Source organism: Onychomys torridus, chromosome 7 (assembly GCF_903995425.1).
Source record: "Onychomys torridus chromosome 7, mOncTor1.1, whole genome shotgun sequence".
NCBI classification, from domain to species: domain Eukaryota; kingdom Metazoa; phylum Chordata; class Mammalia; order Rodentia; family Cricetidae; genus Onychomys; species Onychomys torridus.
Window position 1 is genome coordinate 64,160,577 of NC_050449.1, and position 26,089 is coordinate 64,186,665.

General features: G+C 40.6%; 1 protein-coding gene across 7 annotated transcripts in view; it reads left to right on the top strand.

Annotated features, from left to right (window-relative positions):
• The window catches only part of Sltm (SAFB like transcription modulator), a 47,998-nt gene that overhangs the window by 10,690 nt on the left and 11,219 nt on the right, over nt 1–26,089 (top strand). For 4 of the 7 annotated variants that reach the window (XM_036191888.1, XM_036191887.1, XM_036191885.1 and 1 more), the window contains exons 3-14: nt 2,966–3,030; nt 6,021–6,221; nt 7,035–7,082; nt 16,381–16,408; nt 17,694–18,165; nt 18,794–18,843; nt 21,185–21,303; nt 23,271–23,420; nt 24,107–24,210; nt 24,309–24,472; nt 24,910–24,995; nt 25,371–25,534. In XM_036191888.1, coding sequence (XP_036047781.1) covers nt 2,966–3,030; nt 6,021–6,221; nt 7,035–7,082; nt 16,381–16,408; nt 17,694–18,165; nt 18,794–18,843; nt 21,185–21,303; nt 23,271–23,420; nt 24,107–24,210; nt 24,309–24,472; nt 24,910–24,995; nt 25,371–25,534 — 1,651 coding nt within the window. The remainder of the gene's footprint in view (nt 1–2,965; nt 3,031–6,020; nt 6,222–7,034; nt 7,083–16,380; nt 16,409–17,693; nt 18,166–18,793; nt 18,844–21,184; nt 21,304–23,270; nt 23,421–24,106; nt 24,211–24,308; nt 24,473–24,909; nt 24,996–25,370; nt 25,535–26,089) is intronic. The other 3 variants (XM_036191891.1, XM_036191890.1, XM_036191889.1) reach the window with 2 other exon arrangements.

Consider the following 26,089-nt stretch of genomic DNA (forward strand, 5'->3'; position numbering starts at 1 on the left):
CTCTGTAGACCAGGCTGGCCTCGAACTCACAAAGATCCGCCTGCCTCTGCCTCCGCCTCCCAAGTGCTGGGATTAAAGGCGTGCGCCGCCGCCACCACCAGCCGGCGACTTAAGGTTCTTAAAACCCTTTTCACCAAAATGTAGCATCCTTAAATTTAAAAAAAAAAATGTTTATTATTTTATGTGTCTGAGTGTTTGCCTGCACATATATAAGTGGACCAGTGTCTGTTACCGGTGCAGATCAAAAGAGGGCATCAGATCTTTTGGAACTGGAGTTACAGATGGTTGTGAGCTGCTACATGGGTGCTGAGAATAGAACCTGGGTCCTATGCAGGAGTTGTAAGTGCTAGTAACTCCTGTGCCATCTCTCTAGCCCTTAAATATTTTTGTTATGAGACGTACTTCTATAATGGAATAGACTAAGTTAATGAGGTCATGTATGTTCCGTTTTCAGAAAAGCAACACCTTTGTTGTTATTTTTCTTCAACACACTGATAGGTTCTAATGAACAAGGGCTATGAAGTGGCTGCCCTTGAAGTCATTTCTTTTATTTATTTATTTATCTATTTATTTATCTATTTATTTATCTATTTATTTATTTATTGGTTTTTTGAGACAGGGTTTCTCTGTAGCTGTCCTGGAACAAGCTTTGTAGACCAGGCTGGCCTCGAACTCACAGAGATCCACCTGCCTCTGCCTCCCAAGTGCTGGGATTACAGGTGTGCGCCACCACCACCTGGCTCTTTTTTTTTTTTTTTTAAAGATTTATTTATTTATTATGCATACAGAAGAGGATGCCAGATCTCATTACAGATGGTTGTGAGCCACCATGTGGTTGCTGGGAATTGAACTCAGGACCTTTGGAAGAGCAGTCAGTGCTCTTAACCTCTGAGCCATCTCTCCAACCCCTTGAAGTCATTTCTATATTTAGACTTCCTTTAGGCTTTTTTTTATTGTTGTGCAAAACAGGATTTATAAGAAAAAGAATGATAATAATTGTAAATTCTTTTTAAAAAATAACTTTATTTAACTTTATTTTATGTGCACTGGTGTGAAGGTGTCAGATCTCCTGGAACTGGAGTTACAGACAGTTGTGAGCTGCCATGTGGGTGCTGGGACTTGAACCCAGGTCCTCTGGAAGAGTAGCCAGTGCTCTTAACTGCTGAGCCATCTCTCCAGCCCTGTAAATTCTTAAGTACATTATACATTTATGTTTTCCTTAAAATGTCAGCACCAGTATTCTGATTAGGAAGTTCGAGCCAGCAGTGGCAGTAGATGCATTGTAATCCAGTACTGGAAGGCACTGCAGTGCAGGGCCAGCCTGAGCTACATAGTGAGTTCCGGGCTATCTGGGGCTAGGGAGCGAGACCTGTCTCAACTCCTTCTTCCCCTTTGAAAGCAAGTTTTTAGAGACTATACATATTCTCAAGGCATGCCCTGCTCCTTGAGTAAATGGGAAGCATAGTCTCGCAGGCTTGTTTCTTACATTGCAGAACCAGTGTTTGGTCTCCTGTTCTCTCTCTCTCTCTCTCTCTCTCTCTCTCTCTCACTCTCTCTCACTCACTCTCACTCATTCACTCACAGAGAGGGTTTTGAATTGAGAACATGTGCAGGATAGGGGTGACTGGATAGTGATAGGGGAAAAACTTGCTTTTTTAACATTTTTCTTAGTAGCTAGACTCTGGAGTCACTGAATCTTCAGCCTTGGCAGCAGCATGGTCAGTACCTGTTCCAGGCAAAAGGAAAAGTCAGTTTAGTTTGCCTCAGAAGGAAATAGCTATTTACATTTCAAAAGAAATGAAAAAAAAAAGGTTAAAATATAAACACTAAAGTTTCAGTGGCTGTGATATTTCTAAAGACAACATTTACGGTGCATTATAGATTTTTAGGTAGTTTTTTTTTTTTTTGTGGTGGCGGGGGTTGGGGGGGTGGGGGGGGGGGGGGGGGGGTGGTGTTGGCACTATATTGAAGACACAAGAAACTTTTAGCATTGGCTGTGTGGAATTTATCCCCCGCCTCCCAGATCTGTAGTAGCACTCTTTAAATTCTACCAGATAACATAGTTTTGAAAATGAGGGCTGAGCAGAGAACTCTTGTAGTCTTCCAGGAAGCTGGGGATAGTCTGCATCTGGAAGTCAGTTCTCCTGCCTTGCATCTGCTAAGTGTCCTGTTGTTGAGTGAGCAGCGTCTGGCCCTCACGCTAAAGTGGTCAGGACTGCTATACTGAGGCTTTGGGGGGAAGAGAGCATCCAGCCAGTCACTGCACCAAAGGACTGTTTTCCCTTCATGGGGAGGTGAGAGGTTCTGGAAACAGAACTAGACAGTTTGTATCAACTGGTATGCTGTGCAGGTGATGGGAGAGACTTTCATGTAGCCTAGGTTAGCTGGAAGTAGCTTGAGCTTGATCTCCTCCTGCATTTCACCTTCCAAATTGGTGGGATTACAGGTGTAGACTATCATGGCTGGCCAAGTGTGAGAGTTTCATTTCAGATAAAGCTGTTTAAGAGGAGGATTGAGGATTTGTATGGGTATTGAGTCCTGATCTTGGCTATAGGTATCTGGTTATATATATAGATTGTAAAGTACTGTTGAAATGTGCTGCCACTGACAGGCTGAAGACAGAATGTATGCGTGTGAAGGAAATGTCCCATTGGCATTAGGTGAGTCGAGATGATGGGTCCTGACAGCACACATGTCAGGGAGATGGCTGGTAAAGTTTTTTTTTTTTTTTTTTTTTTTTTTTGAGCTGAGGATCGAACCCAGGGCCTACCACTGAGCTAAATCCACAACCCTAGGTTTTTTTTTTTTTTTTTTTTTTGTTTGGGATAGCTGTGACAAGGTGGTTTTTAAGTAGTTCCCATTAGCGTTGTAGATAGTTTTAGGAGTGGAGAGTAAGTGTAGAATGTTCTTTTTCTTCTTCAAGTAATAAAATACTGGTTGTTAGTCCATTTTCCTTCTTTCGCAGGTAAAAAACAAGAAGCAGATGAGTTGAGTGGAGATGCTTCTGTGGAAGATGATGCTTTTGTCAAGGTAAAGTGTTCATCTCTAGGTTAAGATGTTTACTTTGTGTGATAAATTCATGGATTTTGACTTGAACAATAGACACTGAAGAACATAGGTTAAAGAGACTTAAATATTGGCAGCCCCACGAGCTCTTATAATTGGGGCATACAAGAAATAACTTTATAGCTAACAGAGACATGAAGAAAATCTAAGCTGGGTGTGGTGGTGCATACCTTTAGTCCTAGCAGAGGCAGGCAGATCTCTGAGGCCAGCCTAGGCTACACAGACCTTTGGCTTAAAAAACAAAACAAAACTAAAACTGATGGGTATGTTTGGGCATTCAAGTGGGAATCTGAGGCCTGGGGACCTGGAGAACACCCAGGATAATGACTGGTATGGTAGATGGACAACGTTGCGTTTGTGAAGGATACTGGTATTTTTTTTAGTCTGGTTGTTGCATTAACTTTTATACACTATATGTAGGACTCAATCATGAATACTTTAAAACCAGAGAGGGAAAATTGCTGATGTGTTATTACCTAGTAAAGATCATATTAAGAAATTTGTTACACCCTTTAAAGATAAATACACCACACCTTTTTGAATCAAAAAGGAATGTACCTCGAAAACAGAAAATTAAGTAATTTTGATTGGGGCAGTGATAGTTCTGTGTATCTATAAGTGTAGAACAAGTTATTTTTAGTTGTAGTTGGTATTTTATTTCCTTGAATGAAAGTAGTGTGCTGTTCATTGGGTCTTAAGCACTGTGGCATTTGCAGATATTAATGATCACAGTGCTTTTTAAATTACATGCATTTTTATTCCCATCTATTCTGTGTTTTTATGTTAGTTGTTAGTTAGTTCACATTGTCACAATTGTCTCGGGGGTTTGTATGTTGACTGTGAGGTCAACTCATGTCCATTTTCCCACCTGTAACTCCTGCAGCCTAGCTCTGTGCCCTCTCTGCTCCACACCCATCACACCACACAGACATAGAAGCATTTCAATGAAAACCTTGAAAGCAGATAGTTTTAGTAACTATTTGCTTGTGGGGGGAGCTACTAAACATAGTGACTGCATTCCTATAACCAGCTTTTGTTTGAGCCTTTAAGAACTCTTTAGTTTTCATATCTATTATTCCTGTGGTTTGTCTTTCATTGGGTCTATTTCTTTGTTATTAGTTTCTGTACTTCTTTACTAGTGTGTGATTAAGCAAAAATTATAAACTAGAAAACATTGCAACTTGTAAAAAGAGGTTTAGTTTCCTACTGTTTTTAAATTGTATCAGTCATTTGGAATGTTAGAGGAGAAACATGCTTTTTGAGTGGAGTAGTGAGGTGGCCCATCTGCTGGGAGGGTACTTTTGTGTCAGCCTTAAAATAATCTAGTGAGGTCTAGAAGAGCAAAAGAGATTTTTAGAAAACTGCGTGAATATACCTTTAGTTCTTAATATTTCTTTCTTCACTTTAAAAGTATATGTGATGTAGTTGATAAAATAAGTGAATTTCTTTTCTTGCTTCTGTAATTGTTAATTTCAGAATTTTTAGAGTAGTGGTGGGTAAATGGCAGGCAGTCCAGTAGTTGTTTCTGTGGGTAAGTGATGTTCAGGTTTGCTTCAGGATGGTTCTTTCGGGGACTCCCTCCGTCTTTGTGCCATCCTAAATGACCTGCACTGTTAGCCCCTCCCATGCTCCCTAGTCACACTGTGTGGTGGTAGTCACACCAGAGCCCACTCTGCAGTCACTCTGTCTGCACTGTAGGGCAGCCATGGTTTTGCTGCCCTCCTTCCTCACTAGACAGTTTTCCTTTTCTGAGTTCAGCTACAAATGGTGAATAGACTGCTTTGTCCTTGTTAGCCCAGAAACAACTTCTTAAATCTTGATTTGCTGCAGAATAAGGAAGGTGCATCTGCCACTGTCAGCCCTTCCTCCCACCAAAATACCATATCTCTGTGTATTTTAAAGGACACAGACCTGGTACAGAGCAAACCCCAACCCATGTCCCCTTCCTATGTAAATTGGCAGTGAGAGATTTAAAGCAATACTTTTAAATGAACAATATGCATACTTTTCAAGAATAGACTGATGCAGCAATGGGAGCTCTCTATTATTAATTAGAAGTAAACTTCATGTTTAAATAATGCATGTGATGTCCAGGGTCTCTGCTGTTAAATCAGACCGGCACATGGAGAGTGGAGAATCAGTTCATTTCCTAGAATCTATGCCTTCTGGACAGCTCTTACACTGAGGCTTGGAAACTTTTTTTGTTGTTGTTGTTTTTGTTTTTGTTTTTCGAGACAGGGTTTCTCTGTGTAGCTTTGCGCCTTTCCTGGAACTCACTTGGTAGCCCAGGCTGGCCTTGAACTCACAGAGATCCGCCTGGCTCTGCCTCCCGAGTGCTGGGATTACAGGCGTGCGCCACCACTGCCCATCTTTTTTTTTTTTTTAGCTGAGGAACCCTGGGCCTTGCTAGGCAAGTGCTCTACCATTGAGCTAAATCCCCACCCCCGGAAACTCTTAAATAATTGAACTTTAAGTATCTCTCTGGCAATTCAGCTTATATTTTGGTGTGAAATTTGAGATTTAGTTATGGCTCATTGGTTTGGGTATTGACTACATGCTTAAAAGACAGTTCATGTTGAGCAAAGTGTCCCCACATAAGCCTGGACTTGCCTGTACTGAATCTACCAGGTTGAGCTGAATCCCCAAGGGGTCTTTGCCCTGGAGGAGATGGGAATAGGGGGAAGGCAGGAGTGGGGGTGGGAGGTGGGAGGACAGGGGAACCCATGGCTGATAATGTAAAATTGAAACACAAATATCCGTATTTAAAAAAAAAAATAAAATTTGAAATAAAAAAAAAAGTTTATGTGACGGGTAAAAATGCTTGGACGTTCACTCTGGGAATATCATAAAATACAGTCAAATATACATGTAGAGTTGTAAATTTTCAAAAGTGTTAGGTGGATAACCCACACCACTTGGCCTCTAGTTGTACCAAATTTTCTTACCATTAAAAGGACTGTGAATTGGAGAATCAAGAGACACATGACCAAGATGGAAATGATGAGCTAAAGGACTTGGAAGAATTTGGTGAAAGTGAAGAAGACATTGTGCATTCCCAGGAGTTGCTTTCTGCAGAAGACAACAAGAAGACGGAAGAGTTAATAGAGGCAGAAGCAATAGAAGAAGATAGAGAGAAGGAGGACATCGAGAGTCAGGTCTTTAGCCAGTTTTCTTAAAACATGACCCAGAAAAATTGAGATTTACTAATAGAAAGTTTTTTTGTTTTTGTTTTTTTTAGTTTGATATGGAGGTCTCAGAATTTAAAAAGAAGTATATTTTATAAAATTACCCAGAATCTCATCATCTAAGGCTTTTAAAATTTTTGCTTATTTTGCATATATATTTACTTAGTTATTGCCATGCTTTTGAGTCTATATTTTGTTTTATACAACATGCCACAATGACTTGGTAATTAGACTACTTTTTGTGTGTCTGATAGCTGCTTTACAACCTGGAACATTTAAGGTTGGGGGTTTTCTATGTCACTAGGAATGAGTGTGCCTATTTCACTCAGACCTTGCCAGTATTACTTGGTGATAGGTCCTTCCACCCCCATTTGCTTCAGTAGGATAAAAAGTTATATTTCTTCATTTATTATCAAGGGTAAGAAAATTAAAGTTGAATTGTAAAGTGATTTTCAGATCTTTCCTTTAAAATAGACCATTGTCCTGCTTTGGAGTATGTTAGATCTTAGGAAAACCATTGGATTATAGGGAATGAGGACCGTCAATATTCATAAAGCACTTGCCTCTTGTCTAGGCTGGTAATTGAGGGGCTCAAGACTTTTCTAATTACGTAGTAGCACAACTGATGCTTTTATGTTGTCATAAAGAGTGTAGCCTGAATTCCTGGTTTGGTGCCCACAGTTATCAGAGCATGAGGCAATGATCACCAGGTGTGAGCATCAAAGTGTTCCTATTGTGCCTGGATGTTTTGTAAAGCAAAGCTGTTGTATACCTTTTACTTAGGACACTGAAGCCCAAGAAGGTGAAGATGACACTTTTCTAACAGCCCAAGTAAGTTTGCACTTAGTCCTGTGAGTATAACACTGGGGGGAAGGGCTTGGAAAAGCAATCATAGTTTACCTCGTGATTCTTTACTTCATGAAACTGCTGTTAAGTTGAACTGTGAGCTTTGAATGTGACGTGTACCAACTGTTGGCAGCTGAAGGTTCTGGTGCCGCAAAAGTGATTAGGAGCTGAGGTTCCTGTTATTTTTAGAGTTAGAAAGTTCAACTTTTGTGTAAAATAGTAGAGACTTTTCAAAAGACAGACTTTTAGGAAGTCTAGAATCTTGTTTTTTTTTCCATTTGGTATAAAATAATTTAAAGTATGATAATATCCTTTTCAATGCTTTAATTTTTTTATTAGTCTAGCATTGCTAGGATGAACTTTGATGCAGTGGAAAAATCTCTTGTTGACATCGTTGTGGAAGTGGCTGCATGTGAGTGTGGTGAGACTTGCTTTGGCCCCTGTTATGCACAGTGTGTACATTTGAAAGCATCGAGTGCTGGGAACAACGTTTATGACTTAGTTTCATCAATTCACAAGGACCTGTTGTATATTAATTCTTGAAGTGCCATGCTTACTACTCACCACTGACTAGATTGCGGGGTTTAGGAAAATGGCGATGGAGTCTGTGATTCAGTAGTGTCCACTGGAAGAGGGGTGACGGGCACATCATGTTCAGACTGCAGAGCTGGGGTAAAGAGATGGCTCCCTGTTCAAGAGCATTTGCTGTTTGCACAGGAGCAGGGTTTGGGTCCCAGTACCCACATGCTGGCTCACAGCCATCTGTCACTCCAGTCCTGGGGGTTTGACACCCTCCTCTAACCTGTACTTGGCAACAGGCAATGCACATGGTACACAAACATACATGCAGGCAGAAACACTCACACTCATAAAATAAATCTTTAGGGGAAAAAAAAAGACTGTGTAGCCAGCTGTTCCCAGCTGTGTGCCTTTTCAGTGGCTGCCTGCCTTGCTGTGGTTGTCCTCAAGAGGAGTGAGGTGAGCTGTGGCTCCCTGTTTTACCTCAGTGGAAGAGAACTGACATTTCTGGAAGCAGTGTTTCTGGCACTTGTAATACTTAGAAAGGGGCCATTTGGACAGTGAGAGGCAGCAGGCCTGTCCTTCTGTCTGTACACTCATTTCTGCATGATAGAAGAGAGGGGGTACTTTTCTAGACACTGATTTTCAGAAAACTGGAATTGAGCTCTGTGTATTTTTGGCAACTTTTTGAGTTCCACTGCTGGGGTGCTTCGAGCTTACACAGCTAGTGAGCTCCGTAGCAGTGTTGTGTCTAGGAACCCTGTTTACACCACAGGCTACTTTATTACAGCTGTTTACTTCCACCTGTTGAAAGTAAAGTATCTCATGGAACAGTGACCTTTTTCACGTTTAAGCCATTTTTTTTTTTCTTCAAGACAGGGTTTCTCTGTGTAACTTTGTGCCTTTTCTGGATCTCACTCTGTAGCCCAGGCTGTCCTCAAACTCACAGAGATCTGCCTGGCTCTGCCTCCTGAGTGCTGGGATTAAAGGCGTGTGCCACCATTGCATGGCTAAACCAATTTTTTGGGATAGAATAAGTGAAACCATTCCAGCCTGATAGTGAAGGAAAGTTATTTCAGAGACCAAGATATGAAATTGTATCAAAAAATGAGACTACATATTCAGAGACCTTTTAAATAAAATCTTAACAGCTGAGAGTTACGGTACAGCCTCTAACTTGGAACTTAGAGGGCAAAACAGATGCATCACAGACAGCAGGGTTGCAGGTTCGAGGCCAGGCTAAGCTACATGATTAGACCCTGTCTACAAATCCATCAGAAGAAAATACAGCCGGGCGGTGGTGGCGTACACCTTTAGTCTCAGCACTCAGAAGGCAGAGGCAGGAGGATCTGTTGAGTTCTAGGCCAGCCTGGTCTACAGAATGAGTTCCAGAACAGCCAGGACTACACAGAGAAACCCTGTCTTGAGCGAACAAACAAACAAATGAAAAGTAAGAAAGAAAATTATAATGTCCTTTATTTTTCTTTTTGTAAATAATGTATATGAAAACACCTGGAGATAAACAAATTTATAGATTCACCTGTAATTGGATACTTCTAAACATGTGTCCTGAATATTATATGCGTTATGGTAAGCGGTTCTAACTGTTAGCCAACTTGAACTCTCCAGCTCCTCCAGTCTTCCTTCCTACACCTCCATTTACATTGTCCAGTGCAGTGTTTAAAACCAAATCCATTTTCCATGACCAAGTTCAATATGTAGCTCTAAAAGAAGTTCCTAATATAAAAATGATAATGTCATTAAGTAGTGAAGTTACTATTCAATATTCATTCAGCTATGGATATTTTTTCCTTACAGGTCTTGTTTGAATCCAGACCTATCCATTGTGATTGATTGACATGTCTGTTAAGGCCCTTTTAATCTGTAGGCTTGCTCTGTGACTTAGTTTCTCCTTGTTTTATTTGTTGAAAACTTAGTTGATTATCTCATAGAGCAAGGGTCAGATAGGAAATATTTATCTTTTGTGGGCCGTGTAGTCGGTGTTACAGCTGCTCACCTGTGCCGTAGTAGTATGAAAGCAATTAGAGACAGTGTGGAAATGGATTAAAAAAAGAACAGGTTCCCAAGCCCTGCATTAGAGCCTCTCAAGTCTAGGTTGTTTTTCCTTTTTGTCTAGACAGGATTTCTCTGTGTAGCCCTGGCTGTTCTGGAACTCATTCTGTAGACCAGGCTGGCCTGGAACTCACAGAGATCCACCTGCCTCTGCCTCCTGAGAGCTGGGATTAAAGGCCTGTGCCACCACCGCCCGGCCAAAATGTAGATTTTGCCGGTTACATTCCATTGTATCTTTGAACATATTCCTGCGTACTGTAGTTACTTGAAATTGGTAAGTTGGCGATAGACTGCTGCACTTACTGTCAGCTTCAAGTAGAGCATGAGAGACTGAGTGCTTCATAGGTGGGTTGCTACCCTTGTGCTGCTGCGTCTTTTTGTATGGCACCTAAGTCATTGGTGATGAGTTTCAAAGTAGTCATAGTGTTGACTGGAATATTTCTAGAAACACTAACCCTTTATATACTATTTGGTTATCAAGTAGTATCATTTTTAAGGAAAACAAGGGTATGTATTTGATTCTTCCCCCTTTTATTCACCAGTTTCCAGAATGATGAGCTAGTTTACCAGCACCTTCAATAAATAGTACCAATGGGGTTTTGATAATTTCTTTGCTTCCTGTCCTTTTATTTCAGGCTCATGTGTTTAATGTATGTCAGTCTGTTGTTATCCTTGAAGTTGAGAGTGTTCTCACCTTCTTTCTGTTAGTGACAGTTTTAGCTCTCTTTATTGTTGGTGTATATAAAGATGTTCTAGTTTCTTTCTGCTAGACCTACATGTAGCCATCACTTCATGTTAGTGGTAAGTGCTGTGTCAGGACAGCAGTCAGGGTGATGGCTGTTCACTGCTCCTGAGTTGTTCATTGATTCTGGGTCTTTTCTGTAAATAGTTCATAGGGATACTTCAGAGTTACTTATTTCCTTTAGCTCACATTCTTAGGTACAGTAGCCTTAAAGGAATACAGCACCACCTCCAAGGCCATTCCTGAAAGTAACTTAAGAATCCCCCAGTTATTTATAGCATAGCCTCCCTAAGGATAAACAAGTTACTGTATTGCAGATTTGTTCTGCCCCTGGAATAGAGTACCAACTGATACACGCTTCGATTGATTTGTTTCATCTATTTTTAATTATTGATTTAAAGAACTTAATCTGTAACTTTTTGGGATTCTACAGTTATTTTTATCTAATTCTATACATACTTAAAATATATTCTTGATTTTACATCAAAGCTATAAAATGAGATATTAAAAGAAGCGTCTGTGTAGTTCCCTGCCATTTCCTTATTAATAACTTTTAAAAATTCTTGACATGGGCTGGAGAGATATCTCAGCAGTTGTTACATATCACTGGCCCTGGGTTCAAGTCCCAGCACTCACGTGGCGCTCTCAGTTTTCTATAACTGCAGTCTAAACAGGCCTGTGGAGTCTGACGCCCTCTTCTGGTGTGCAGACAGACAGACAGATAAAACACCTGGAGACATAAAATACATTACAAAATCCTTGACATCGTCTGTTTCTTTATAAAATGCAAACAAGCATGAGGTTTGTGTGAGGACAATAACTTAACCCAGTGTTAAGTGTGTAAACCCAGTCCTCAGCTTTTGACCTGAAGTTTAAGTCTCTGCATGGACGTTGCTTCCTGTTCAGCTCTACCTAACTATAGTACCGGGGCTTTGAGCAGATCTTCTTAGGGGTAGTTTGAACATTAAAAATCATGGCTAGAGATGTAGATCAGTTGGTAGTGATTGTCTACTATGTCCAAAGTGTTGGATTTGATCCCAGCATCATACTTTAAAACAAACCCTTCCTTGCTGGATTGGAGAATTATTTTAGTTCCTAGCATGAACATGTGCAATTAGTGTTTCTTTGTAGTGTTGTTTGACTATTTGAATTTACTTGAGTTTCTGAACATTTTTTTTCTAGAATGTTCTTGTTAGGGTTTTAAATCTTAAGCATTTCCTCTGGTCTCAAGAAGCTCTTTAGTGACTGGATGTGATGGTACACAGCTTTAAATCCAGCACTTGGGATGCAGACACAAGAGGATCTCGGTGAGTGTGAGACCGACCTGGTCTATATAGCAAGTGCCAGATGAGCCAGAGCTACATAGTGAGATACTGTCTCAAAAACAAAAGAGGGACTAGAGAGATGGCTTAGCACCGAAGAGCACTGGTTGCTTTTGCAGAGGACCTACATTTGGTTCCCAGCAACCATATGGCAGCTTACAACCATTTGTAACTCCAGTTCCGGGGGATCCAATACCCTCTTCTGACCTCTGCAGGCACCAGGCATACATGCAGTGCACTTACATACATGTCGGCAAAACAACCAAAAGAAAACAACAAAAAAGAGTCGCTGTAGTGTCTTAAGATTATGCCATGTCTGTTCTTTTATCTGTTTACCTATGTGCACAACACTTCTCTAATCTGAGGGACTTTCCCTTTTTGGGGGGCTTGGGGGAGACATAGATCTGTGTACTTCTCAAAGTATCTGTTCTCTTCATAAAGTTAATGTCTCTCCAATCTAGCGCTTGCTTGCTGTACATAGGGTTCTTTTTATATCTACTACTTTATTTTATTTTATTTTTTGGTTTTTCGAGACAGGATTTTGGTGCCTGTCTTGGATCTCGCTCTGTAGATCAGGCTGACCTTGAACTCACAGAGATCCACCTGGCTCTGCCTCCTGAGTGCTGGGATTAAAGGCATGTACCACCACCACCCAGCTTATATCTACTATTTTATTTATCCTTGATACATTTTAAATCACATGTGAGTCTATGGAATAAAGTCTAGATGAATCTTTAAAAATACATCATGTTAAAAATTAATTATGTTTATTTTGTGTGTGTGTATGTGTGCGTGCCTATGTATGTAGATTACAGGACAACTTGTGAGAGTGATTTCTCTCCTTCCACCATGTGAGTCCTTGGGATCGAACTCAGGTCATTAGATTTGGCAGCAAGTACCTTACCTGCTAAGTCATAGTCATCTCAGTGGCTCATTTATTTGTTTATATTACATCATACTCTTTTCAGTAAGCAACCCCACACTGGTAAGAGTAGTTGAAGTTCTGTTGAACTCAGAAGTACTTTAGAAAGAGTAGCGTCTTACAGCATATTTATATTCAGTGATTTATTTCAGCAGATACTTAGTGCTTTACGGGCTTCAAGTATGTAACATACGCTAGCCCATTGCTGTTGTCCATGAAGCTCAGATTGTCCCCATTTCTAGCTGGGCCAGTTTGTTTTGCCCACACCGTTTAGCGCACTGTCAGCTAGATGTCAGGTCCTCTCATTTACCACACACCGACTAGGCTAAAGGATGGCAGTAGAATGTGGTTGACTGAAGAATGTGTGTGAGGCTTGATGTGACTTTTGCTGTCCCTAGGGTCCATGGAAAGAGGAGCTTTGTGTTAACTTTTGCAGCATTTGACTAGGGGTTGTAGGTCCCACTACAGGATAACTACTTGACTACTTGCTTTCTAGAAAATGGGATTCGTTTCCATGCATGAAATGCTGTTATTCAAGATAGTTCCCAAAGTGACTAATTTAAAGATTGTTTTCAGCGGGGAGAGTGTTTTTAAACACATTGCATGTTTGTACACAGGTATCATGGGTATGGACATTGTCCTGTCGCTTTTTGTGCCTCTTGACTTGTCTTTTGATTATAAGGAGTTTGGAGCGTATGTAGACCACGGTTAACCCTAATAGGGCTATTCAAATGAGTGTGCACTTACACATGTGGTCATTCACTGTCAGCTCTGCTCTCAACCAGCATTGGTTCCTAAGAATTAGGTCAGACCCCTCTGTCCTGTGGGCAGAAACACAGTAACCACTATGTACGGGAGACACTGGGCTTATGAGATCCTTCAGTAGACATGTTGAATTAAGAAAATGTCTAGGGAGCTGGAGAGAAGGCCCAGTGGTAGTCTGGCTGTCCTGGAAGCCACTCAGTTGACCAGACAGGTCTCAAACCCAGAGATCCGTCTGCTTCTGCCTTGCCGCCACCACCTGGCCTAACTGGACATCTTTTCCTCCAGCCTGTCATGTTGCATCTTTAGTAGAATAACTTGACAGTAGTGTGGTGTTGGTGCTGCAAGCAAATCATTCATTAAGATGGTTCCTTGTATTTATCCTTTCAAGGTGAATTAGTAAACCATACCTGAGTCTGAAAGGAAAAGTGTATCTAGAATTAAAGAATAGCTTAATATTGTCCCCTTGCTGCTACCATCAGCCATTGTTCTTTGTAAGTGTTGCACATAGTTGTGCAATTAAAAGCTCAGAGGTAGTGATTTATTTCTTTAATTTTAATGTGTGTACGCGCGTGTGGTAGCACATCTGTGGAGGTCAGAAGACAACTTGCGTTGTTAGTTTTTTCCTTCCACATATGTCCTAGGTATTGAACTCAGATTGTCAGTCTTGGTAGCAAGTGCCTTTATCCACTGAACTATCTATCTTGCCAACTCCATGTGGAAGTTTATTAAATTCTTGGGAAGCGGGCGGTGGTGGCACACACCTTTAATCCCAGCACTCGGGAGGCAGAGCCAGTTGGGTCTCTGTGAGTTCAAAGCCAGCCTGGTCTACAGAGTGAGATCCAGGACAGGCACCAAAACTACACGAAGAAACTCTGTCTCGAAAAAAAAAAAAAAAATCTTGGGAACTAGATAGGTAGTTCAGTGGTTAAGAGTACACACTGTTCTTGCAAAGGACTGGAGTCTGGTTTCTAGCATCCATGCTGGGGAGCTCATAACTTCCTAGAACTCCAGCTCTGAGGGATGTGATAACTTCTGGACTTCAAGGACGACTGAAGTACACACACACACACACACACACACACACACACACACACACGTATTCTCTCTCTTTCTCACTCAAAAAAAATTTAAACTTTAAAATTGAAAAGAATCATAGTATACAATACTGGTACACAGACCAATAGGATTTCTATTTCTGATGATTTATATTACAAGTGTGAGTTCCTGAGTTCAGACCCCCAGCACCCATGTGAAAGCCTTTTGTGATGCATGCCTATAACTCTGGAGTGGCGGGGTAGGGATGACAGGATGGGACAGGCAGATTCCTGGAGCTCTCTGGCCAGCCAGTCTAGCAAATTGGTGAGCTCCAGGTTCAGTGAGAGACCTCGCCTCACCTAAACAAACAAACAAACAAACAAACAAAGATTGGGGGCTATAGAGGAAAGACACCTGTCATTGACCAGGCCTCTGTGCACGTGTACCAACACACTCTTGTTCATACACATAGACACAATGTTATGGTTGTTATCCATGGTAAAATTTTAATCTTGACTTGAATTGAAAGTTTTGCTTGAAATCTTCTTTCACTGCTAGGCAGGAGGAGTTGGTCAGGTCCTTCCTGGACCTGCAGCATCAAAATCACCTGGAAACATGTTAAGTGCTGCACACCCTTCAGCCCTGTTTCAGACCTGCAGATCAGAAGCTGTGGGACTGCTGCCGGCAGCCTGTTTGAACAAGCCCTTCCAGGCTTCTGTTGTACATTGGTGTTTGAGAAGCAGTGCTTTCGGGCTTTCCATGGGAACTTGCCCAGCTTACCTAGAGCCATCTGTATCTGCACAGCTTGTATTTTAAGAGTCCTGTGACCAAGATGTTCCTGGAAACTTCTTTTGAGACTGTTGCACTTATTGACTTTTCTGTGGCTTATGTTGGGAGAGTTTATCTTGGAGGAGCTACCTCAGTAATCTTTGCAGTGTTTTCTTAATAAAGATTTTTCTCCTGGCTGCAGGAAGTAATCTAGTTTCTGCCAAGCCCACTGCCCTTTCAATATGTTATTTTTTTCTTAAAAAGACAAAATTCCTCCTCCAAGAAAAACATTGGCTTATTGGGATATTTCTGTTTTAAAGTCAGCATATAGTTAATTTTGGGAAATATCAAATATTTTAAGTTAAAAATCACTTCTTTTAAATGGCTGTGCTCTTTGCTTTGATTACCTATAGCACAAATGCCATTTTTGAATTGGCCATTTGCTAGTATATTTGTGATGGCTTTGAACTCATTTAACAGATATTTTTAAATCGGGTCATTTGGAGCTGACTCATGATAATCACCCCCTTCCCATGTTGAAGTGTGTAGAAAGGGAAGCTGGGTTTTGTTTTCTTTATTTCTTTATCATGCATTCAATCCATTACAGATTATACTCTTGACTCCTTTGAGTAATGATTTGTTAGAAGTATCTCTGATAGGCCAGTAAGATGGCTCAGATGGGTGAAGGTGCTTGCTGCCAAGCCTAACTGCCTGAGCTGGATCCCCAGAACTCACGGTGGAAGAAGGAAAGTAAGATTGACTCCTCATGTGGGTCCTTCATCACTCTCCCCACTAAATTAATAGAAAAAGTATGAACTGAGCGACAGAAAACAGTTATGTCAGCCTCTTTAGTGACAGCTCTGTGCTACAAGTATGGTTTGGATTAGATTAACTAGTTTTGGTTAATGAAATGATACACTTCATGAAAGATTTGCCTCCTGTTTTGTAGACTCATTTATAGCAGAAAGGTATTTTGTAGTTCTAAATGGGTCTGAGTTCCGATTGGAATATATTTGCGTGTGATGTGTATCAATATTTTAAAATTACCCAGCAGTTTAATTTGACTGATTTTGTGATATTATTGAAATGTTGTTCTCCATGAGTTTATTTTACATTTGATTATTCTTTGAATTTCAGGATGGTGAGGAAGAAGAAAATGAGAAAGGTATGTTTGATGCCAAGTAGAGCTTCAAATTTATGGACATTTAGAAAAGCAAAGTATATGAAAATAAACATTCCTCATTTGAAATCTTATTTTAAAATAGTTTCTTTTCAAATTATCAATTTAGTGAATTAAGTTAGCATCTTAATTTTTCAATTGGTTTTGATTTTCTTTTGAACACAGATATGTTCTGACTTAACAGTACATATCAGTTACTGTAGTGAATGATACTGTTTTTCACTGTAGATTTAGTTTTCTTTTAACAATAACTTGTAACATAAGGTAAGTAGATTCCGTCTTTAGAACCTGACACTGCAGTAACTCATACGTGCTTATTCGAGTCTTAGTTTATGACTCAATAAATTATGCACCAATGCAAAGAATGGTGAATGACCAGGAAACTGGCTTTTGTTTGCTACTTTAGAGCAACTTTCCTATGATTTTCTGACATGTGTAGTGGCTTGGGAGAACTATCTTACCCAATACAATCACAGGGACAACCATAGCAATACTTGTGGTCACTATGAGGTTGAATTCTCGGACAGAAGTCACATTATCCTACTTGGACTAGAAAGGACATGGAGCAGGCTCCTCAGCCAGGCAGAATAAAAAGCCCAGAAGCTATGATGGAATAAAGCTACTGACTGAAACATCTCACATACCTGAGGCCTTTCTCCCTGTGGGAATGCAAGATATCTTTGCAAACAGTCACTGCAGACCACCTGGACAGGATAGCAGATAGCAAGCAGCCGCTTTGCTAGATGGCCAGGAGGAGCATCTTTGGAGTCTTCTGCAGCGGTGTTGCATTCGGTTCTGGACTGCCCAGGGACTGAAGAGTGAAAAAGACCGGGCTTGGAGATACTCTGAAGACCAGACTGTGACCTTCCAAGAAGTCACCAAGGAGCTCCCAAGGTCATAAGGATTAGATCCCAAGATGAGCCGAACATTGAATAAGAACAAACCTGCACATCTGCCACTCTACCATGGAGGAAAACAATTCAGATACCAATAACTTAAAAGCAGAAATGAAGAGACGCATCTTAAGGATGGATCCATTTTCTCACTGTTGTTGTTTTGATGTTTGTATGTAGAGATCATTTTTTTCCCCTGAAGAATAAGTGATCTTAGGTAAAGGATTGTGTATGTTAGTTGATCCCTTGTGTTCCCCCTAACCCTCCATCAGTGCTAATGACTGGCTTTATATTTTCTAGGTCCTATTCTAGCTTATGAATGTGAAATTGTTTAAACTTCTTGTTTTGCCATATTTATTCCTGTTAAATCCTCTTAGATATAGCAGGTTCTGGTGATGGCACACAAGAAGTATCTAAACCTCTTCCTTCAGAAGGGAGCCTAGCTGAGGCTGATCACACAGCTCAGGAAGAGATGATGGAAGCTAATGCGACTGGGAAAGAAGCTGAGGATGACAACATCTCGGTCACAATCCAGGCTGAAGATGCCATCACTCTGGATTTTGATGGTGATGACCTCCTAGAAACAGGTAAAAATGTGAAAATTACAGATTCTGAAGCAAGTAAGCCAAAAGATGGGCAGGACGCCATTGCACAGAGCCCGGAGAAGGAAAGCAAGGATTATGAGATGAATCCCAACCATAAGGATGGTAAGAAGGAAGACTCCGTGAAGGGTGATCCTGTCGAGAAGGAAGCCAGAGAAAGTTCTAAGAAAGCAGAATCTGGAGACAAAGAAAAGGATACTTTGAAGAAAGGGCCCTCGTCTACTGGGGCCTCTGGTCAAGCAAAGAGGTTTGTTTTTCTATGTCAGTTCTTTACGATACTGAAATTCCAGCATTCAATAAGATCACGCTACATTAAGGGGGTGGCTTCAAGACCATGTACAATAATTAGTGTCTTATGATCCTGCCTAGAATATTTTTGACCGTCATAAGTTACTTTAAAAAAATTGAAGATCTTCATGATATGCAGTGTGTCCTACTGAGTGCATTGTCGAATTGTCAGCATATATTTGTTTTTTTTTTATTTTTTTGGTTATTTTTTGTTTTTGTTTTCTTTTTGTTTTGATCAAATTGACAATTTTTGTGTTTTATTTTTTAAAACCCTTGTGATGGTGGTTAATGAGCAACTCTCAGTTCTAAGAACACAAAATGAAGTCAAGTCCCAGTCCTGAAATCTGGAGAAGATGGCCATATATCCACTGAATAGAATTGTCAGAAAATCTAGATCTTCAGGCATCTTGGGCAAAATCAGTGCAAGAATCCTAAGAGAGCCATTTGTTCAAGTAGCCTAACATAGGCCTTTGGAGTTATCCATGTTTATGAGTAGAACCCGTGTTTGCTATGCTGTCAATATCAAGCTGTTTGGTTTTTGTTTTGTTTTTTGTTTTCAATTTTCTTCTGGTGATTTGCCTCTTTAGCTCTTCAAAGGAATCTAAAGACAGCAAGACATCATCTAAAGATGACAAAGGTAATGGATACTTTTTCTACTTATTCCATGATAACATCACATACTTGCCACCAAAAGTGTTAGTTGTCTGTGTTCCCTTTGACATTTAGTCTTTAGAACTCTGTTGAGACGTTTTGATAATCTTTAACTGGTGGCATTAAAGAGTTACAGCAAACCCTGCCATTAAAACATTATCCTTTAGTTACTTTGTAAACTCATATGAGCATGAGAGATTGGAGAATTAATTTTAGTTGCAGTGAGTTTGAAACTTCAGACCTGACCACATCCATTTCCCTATTCTGTCTAGGATGAAACTTGTATCATGAATATATTGTGTATATTTGTGGAATCTACTATTTAGAAGAAAAGCAGCCTAACATATGGTAGTACTTCATTCTTTAAATTAGGATATACTTACGTTAACATAGCAAGTGTATAGTATTTAAATGTTTCAAAGTTCACTTTCAATTGACATATTTTGTGCTGATAGTTGTCTTAGGTAGGGAAATAATTTTATGTTCAATTCCTATAAGATCTAAGGAACGATAAAAAATTTTCATTGTATATTTATCACATAGTTGTACATGGTTGTATGTTACATAAGAATCCTACAAGTGTATGTAGTTCCTTGAGCATATCCCCACCCCCATATCCCCCTAGGGAGCTTATTTTATTGTTTCTTGATGCTTGGGGCTAGCTGGTTGTCTTGTGCCCATGGGCAATCTGGCTTCTTCCTGTGCCTCCACTGTGATGGCTGAAGAGCCTTTGTTTCTGAGAGAATGTCCTAAAGGAGCATGTACTGCACTTGGGTACTAACAAATCCCACAGCTCTCCAGAGTATCAAAGGATTTCGTGCATTGCTGTGGCTTTAGTGTGTTCTTGTGGTTTTTTGAGACAGGGTTTCTCTGTAACAGCCCTGGCTGTTCTGGAACTTGCTTTGTAGACCAGACTGGTCTTGAACTCACAGAGATCTGCCTGCCTCTGCTTCCCAAGTGCTGGGATTAAAGGTGTGCACCACCACTGCCTGGCACATTGCTTTGATTTGTGTTTCATTGGTATGTTTAATAGTTTGAAGTAATTATTGACCCGATTCAGTAATTCTACTTGTAAAACCCCTGTCTTTTACTGTTTGGGTTAATGGGTAAGAAAAGGTTTATCCTTTAAATTGAGAAACTTGGTAATTTTGGTTAAGTGGTGCCTTCTGTCCTGTTATTCAAAACTTTTTCCTATAATTAGATAAGTACGTAGGCCCAACTATCGCTAGTTACATGTAGATACACAATTTCTAAGTTGCATGTCATAAAGTAAAACATTTTGATGACTGCCCTCAAAACTAGGAAAAGCATTAATTGTTGGTATTATAGTTTGAGTCATTTGTATTGTTAAAAGCCTGAACTGGACAGCTTTCCAGAGGTTGGCATTTATCTCCTGTGACTTGAAAGCACTTCAGAAATGTTTACTTTTTCTGCTTCTTGTAAATGTGATACAGTTTGGCATTTTAGGAAGGGTTTTCTGCATCACAGCACTAGAGGAAGAAAGCGTTGCGGACACTGACTAGCTTGTGTGCTTCCTGTACTTGGGTGTGCTCATATCTGTGTGGAAGCAGTTCAGAAACAAGCCGTGAGCATTTCCCTAGTCTAAGATAGTTTAAGGTCCCTAATCTTCCTCTAGCAATTGTTTTAGAAGGTGGTTTTCTTATTTAGGTTTCAAGTTACCCAACCTCATGTAATTCCCATTTTCTCCTAATCTTTCTCTAGTAGAAAATGAAGGTGGCTGTGTGTGGTGGCGCACGCCTTTAATCCCAGCACTCGGGTGGCAAAGGCAGGCAGATCTCTGAGTTCGAGGCCAGCCTGGTCTACATAGTGAGTTCTAGGTCAGCCAGGGCTACACAGAGAAACCCCTACTCAAAAAAGGAAGAAAAGAAAATGAAAATGAATTATTAAAATGTTTGTTCCAACTCTGGATCTGTCCTGTTTGCATTCCTGCTTCTGAGATCCTTCAGGGTCCTGACAGATATCCAACACTGGAGTAGCCTCTTGTTGCTACAGAACTGCTTCCAGGCATCTAGTTCAGTGTAATGGTGTGACGACAGCTTATTAACATTTGCTAGAAAATGTCCAAAATGTAGTGGAATTTTCACCCATTTTGTTTTAAAACTCAAGTACCAGGAAGTTTATGAACATTCAGATTTATTCTCTCTTTGCTCTGATTGACTTTTATAATGGTAAATTTGTAAGATTTTTAGGTAATGTAATGTTAGGCTATTAACACTGAAGTGAGAAGGGATTTCAGAATGGACACCTGTGAGCCTTGTAAGTCACTGCAGGCCCTTCAGCTTCTGGTGTTGGATCCGTCACTCTAGGGAGCACAGGCAGTGCTGGGGGCAGCAGTGGAGGCTCCACCAGGAATATCTGGGTCAGTGGACTGTCGTCTAACACCAAAGCTGCTGATTTAAAGAACCTCTTCGGCAAATACGGAAAGGTACGTTCTTTCAGTCTCCTTAGTAGTCAAATAATTACATAAATATATTCTATAGGTCATACTTTGTAAGTTTTTAGATTTACTTATTTATATTTACTTTACTAATTATTTACTTAAAATTTAGATTTATTTCATGTGTATGAGTGTTTTGCTTTCGTGATGTGTGTGCACCAGGTGTGTGCCTGGTGCCTCTGGAGGTCAGAGGAGGTCCTTGAAAAGTGGAGTTGGGAAAGTTGTGAGCTGTCATGTGGATGCTGTGAATTGAACCTGGGTCCTCTGCAAGAATAGCAAGTGCTGCCAACAGCCGAGCCATCTCTCTAGCCCTGTAGTCTCTGTCTTTGTATCTCTGAGCTTTGGGTTATAATGAGTTCCAAGTCCTATATTCATTTAAGCCAAGTTGTATTCATCATGATACAAAGGATCTAGAAGACGCTGAGACTGTTTGGTCATCCAGAAAATATAAGTAGCTGGAATTAGGTAGTAGAATATGTAAACTGCAGAGGAAACAGATATCCTCTTGTGGAGGTTCTCATCCACTAACGAAAGAAATGTAAAAGTAGCTGTGTTATTGCTGATCATGGGACCACCATTCTCAGTGTTTGCTGACACCTGCAAGAACCTACTTTGCTGAAACGACTTTCTATTTTAAGAAGTAAAAGCCTCTAAAGTTATTAAAACAGGTTTCTGTAGCATTAATGCTGCATGTGTGTGTGTGTGTGTGTGTGTGTGTGTGTGTGTGTGTGTGTGTGTGTTTGAAAGGGTATTGATCCATTAGGAAAAGTGTGTGCCACTAGTAGGCTCCCTAACAATAGAGAGCGGTTATAGAACACTCGGCCAGTAGCTAGTGCTGTGTGCTGCTGTTGGCCTGCATCTAATGCAGTCACTTTTTTCAAGTTTAAAAGTGTCTACTTAAATTTTCATTTCCAAATATACACTTTTTTAACTCGCTCTGCTGTTATCCTACTTTGTGTGCACATGGTAGGTTTTAAATGCTTATTAAATTAATAACCAGTATTGGGTATCAGAATGATAGTCCCATAGTCAACTGTAGCATATGTGGTGTTCTGTTTCAGTAACGTGCTTTTAGAGACGCAAAACAGTGCTTTAATGTTGGCACTTGTCAGAATATACACTGCATGAGAATAGGTGTACATGATGAGGAGACTGTGGGCTCCAGTTTCTGTACGGCAAAGCAGCTTTTCTTAAAGCTTACATGAAGCCTTACAGCTTCCAACAGCCTTCACTAAACACTGTCAAGTTCCCTTCCTGCCTCCTGCCATCATGTCTTTGTTCCCTTTACAGCCCTGGACTAGCCTTGCTGTTCCTCTCATTCTTAGTCATTCTCCAGAATTGAATGGTCAGTTAGATACTGATTACCTTACAGCTTTTGTGGCCTAGGCACCTTTTTTTCTTCTCTTTCTCTCTGTGTTTTGTTTTTCCAAGACCGGGTTTCTCTGTGTAGCCCCTGGCTGTCCTGGAACTCACTGTGTAGACCAGGCTGGCCTCAAATTTACAAAGATCTGCCTGCCTCTGTCTCCCAAGTGCTGGGATTAAAGACATCTTAATCCTGGCCTATTCTTTTCTCTTTACTCATTTTTAAAATTTAAAGTGACTCAAAGGAAAGCGTTTAAGACTTCTGTAAACTATTTACAGACATGTCCATAGTTTTCTCTTAAGAGATTCAGGTATGCCTACCATGAGAAAACTGGTCCAAATCCAATTTCTCTCTGTGTGTTAATTTTGTACTATTTGTTTTATTGATGAAGCTTGTTTGGGCTGTGTATTTGGGTAGAGGATTAGATAAATAATTCCCTTTAATGTTTTAAGTACATAAAAACATGAGAGGATGGGATTACACCCAGAACGCATCTCCACCCCCCTTTAATATGAGCCTTCTCAGTGCTGAGTCTGATCTATTTAGGAATGTGTCCAGCTGTACTATTCTGAAGTGTTATCTAATTTTATAGGTTTTAAGTGCAAAGGTAGTTACAAATGCTCGAAGTCCTGGGGCAAAATGCTATGGCATTGTAACTATGTCTTCAAGCACAGAAGTGTCCAGATGTATTGCACATCTCCATCGCACAGAGCTGCATGGACAACTGATTTCTGTGGAGAAAGTAAGTGTGACTAACTGTTTATAAAGAGGGAGATTAACAAGAGGGCTGATCTGAAAATCTAAAATCTCAAACTTTTTGAGTGTCATCAGTGGTCAAAAATTTTGATTTTGGTGCATTTCAGAGTTTTTAGTTAAAATGTTCATCAGGGAAAGTGGATGCAGATATCTGAAGCCTAAAATGTGAAACAGTCTTAGCCCAAGTATCTCAGATAAGAATAGTCAACCTCTAGTCTCAGTCTAAAAATGTCTCTGTTGTGAATGGTGGTGCATGGCTATAATCCCAGAATTTGGGAGGCAAAGGCGGAAAAATCAAGACCACTATGGGCTACGTCGTGAGTTCCAAACCTGCCGTGGCTGTCCCCAAACTTACAATCATTCTGTATCTGCCTCACAAGTGCTAGGATTACATGCATGTGTGGCTATGCCCAGCTCAACACCATTTAGATAATGCAACTTTAAAGCTTATGAATGTTAAAACCATCTATCGCTGGGCAGTGGTGGCTCACGCCTGTAATCCCAGCACTCGGGAGGCAGAGGCAGGTGGATCTCTGTGAGTTCAAGGCCAGCCTGGGCTACAGAGTGAGTTCCAGGAAAGGCACAAAGCTACACAGAGAAACCCTGTCTCAAAAAACAAACAAACAAAAACAAACAACAGAACACCCGTGTATTTTTGTTTAAACTTTTCAGGTCAGAGGCGACCCTTCCAAGAAGGAGATGAAGAAAGAGAGCGATGAGAAGAGCAGCGGGAGGGGCGCTGGCGATAAAAGGACCGCCAGTGACCGCAGTGCCAAGTAAGGGCCAGCCTCGCCCGCTTTCTGTAGACAGGCCGCCTGCGCCGGGGCCGGAGTAGTTAGTTACTCTGTTCTCTTGTCTTGGATGGTATGGTCAGGACACAAGCCTCTGTCAAAAAAGAGGAGAAAAGGTCGTCTGAGAAATCGGAAAGAAAGGACGGCAGAGACACTAAGAAAACGGAGAAAGAGGAGAGGACCGACAGCGGTTCCAGTGGGCAGCCGCCAGAGCCGCCGAAAAAAAGTGAGGAGAAGCGGCGGATAAGTACGTCCTGTGCGCCGGCCCTCCGCGGTGCGCACTGCTTGCTCTGTAGTCAGAAGGGACTGCTTTTCAGATGTTGATAGAGCCAGGAGTGCAAAGGGGTTTAAACCACCTGTCTTCTTTCCTACTACAAGGTCATGTTCTTCTAGGCAAGCTCCCTGATTATATCCTTAAATCCTAACTGACTTGGGTTTGGAATGTAGCAAAAACGAAACAAAACAACAAAAAATTTGAGCAGTGGCCACTGACTTTCAGTATCTTATTGAATTAGGATCTCTTGGCATCATTGAAAGTATTTTGTTAACAGATTAAATAATTTTGATTTTTTTTTTTGCATTTATGTAGAATATTTTTTATTTGCATCAGGCAAAAAATCAATTTTATTTATTTATGGTCCTTTTCAATAATATTTTGTTCATCTAAAGTATTTCTTTTTTTAGGTTCAAAGAGTCCAGGACATATGGTGATACTAAACCAAACCAAGGGAGATCATTGTAGGCCATCAAGAAGGGGCAGATATGAGAAAGTAAGTCTCTTTTCAAAAGATAAGAAAGCTCTTATCTCAAAACCACTTTGAAAGACATAGTTCAAGTTAAGTTTTTAAAAGGAAATATTACTAGTTATTTGGACTTTAGAAAACATTTTGGTTGTTGTTGTTTTAAATCGATGTGTATATGTTTGAACCCACGTGAGCTTATGTGTACCTCATGCATGCAGGACACCCCCACATACACACACAGAAGATTGGGTCCCATGGAAGTGCAGTAACGCTCTTACCCACGGAGACCTCTGAGCCACCTCTCAGCCCTCATTTGGACTTTTTAAGTGACCATCGAAAGCCAAAAACAAATGACCTCAGATTATTTTAACTTCTAATCCTGTTACGGTTTTTCTTCTGTAGGTTCATGGAAGAAGCAAAGAAAAGGAGAGGGCTAGCCTAGATAAAAAAAGAGACAAAGACTACAGAAGGAAAGAGATCTTGCCTTTTGAAAAGATGAAGGAACAGAGACTGAGGGAACATTTAGTTCGTTTTGAAAGACTGAGACGAGCAGTGGAACTCAGAAGGTAGGAGGGCAGTTTGACCCCTGTCTGTAGTGTGCGTCTTTAGCTCTAATCCAGCCTGCTAGAGGTTGTATCCCCAGAAGACTCAGTGGTCATTCTCAGGAAGTGAAGGTATGGCCTAGTGATTTCTTAAGTTTGCATAGCACTCCACGGTTTGCACAATCCTTTTTCATCTGTTATCTCCAACTCAATTCTGTAAAGCTGATTAAGCCCACTATTTAATACTAAAATATAGGCCTGGAGAGGCTAAATGACTCTTCCAATGCCATGTGTCTAATGAGTGGCAGAGTCGGGACTCAGATCCAAGTCTGACTCCAAGTCCAGTGCTCTTTCCTCTATTCCAAAGATGCTGCCATAAAAATCATGTCTTAAGGGAGAAGATGATTCCAGATAGTGTCCGAGGAAGCTAGTGTTGAAGTACTGTCACGGGAAACCTGCAAGGTTCCCACGTGGAGGCTCAGTTGCTTTCTGAGTTTTAATGCAGTCCCTGCTCCTCATTAAAACAGATCATTTTTAGTGTCAATATAAACAAACCAGCATGAAATATTTCATATCTAC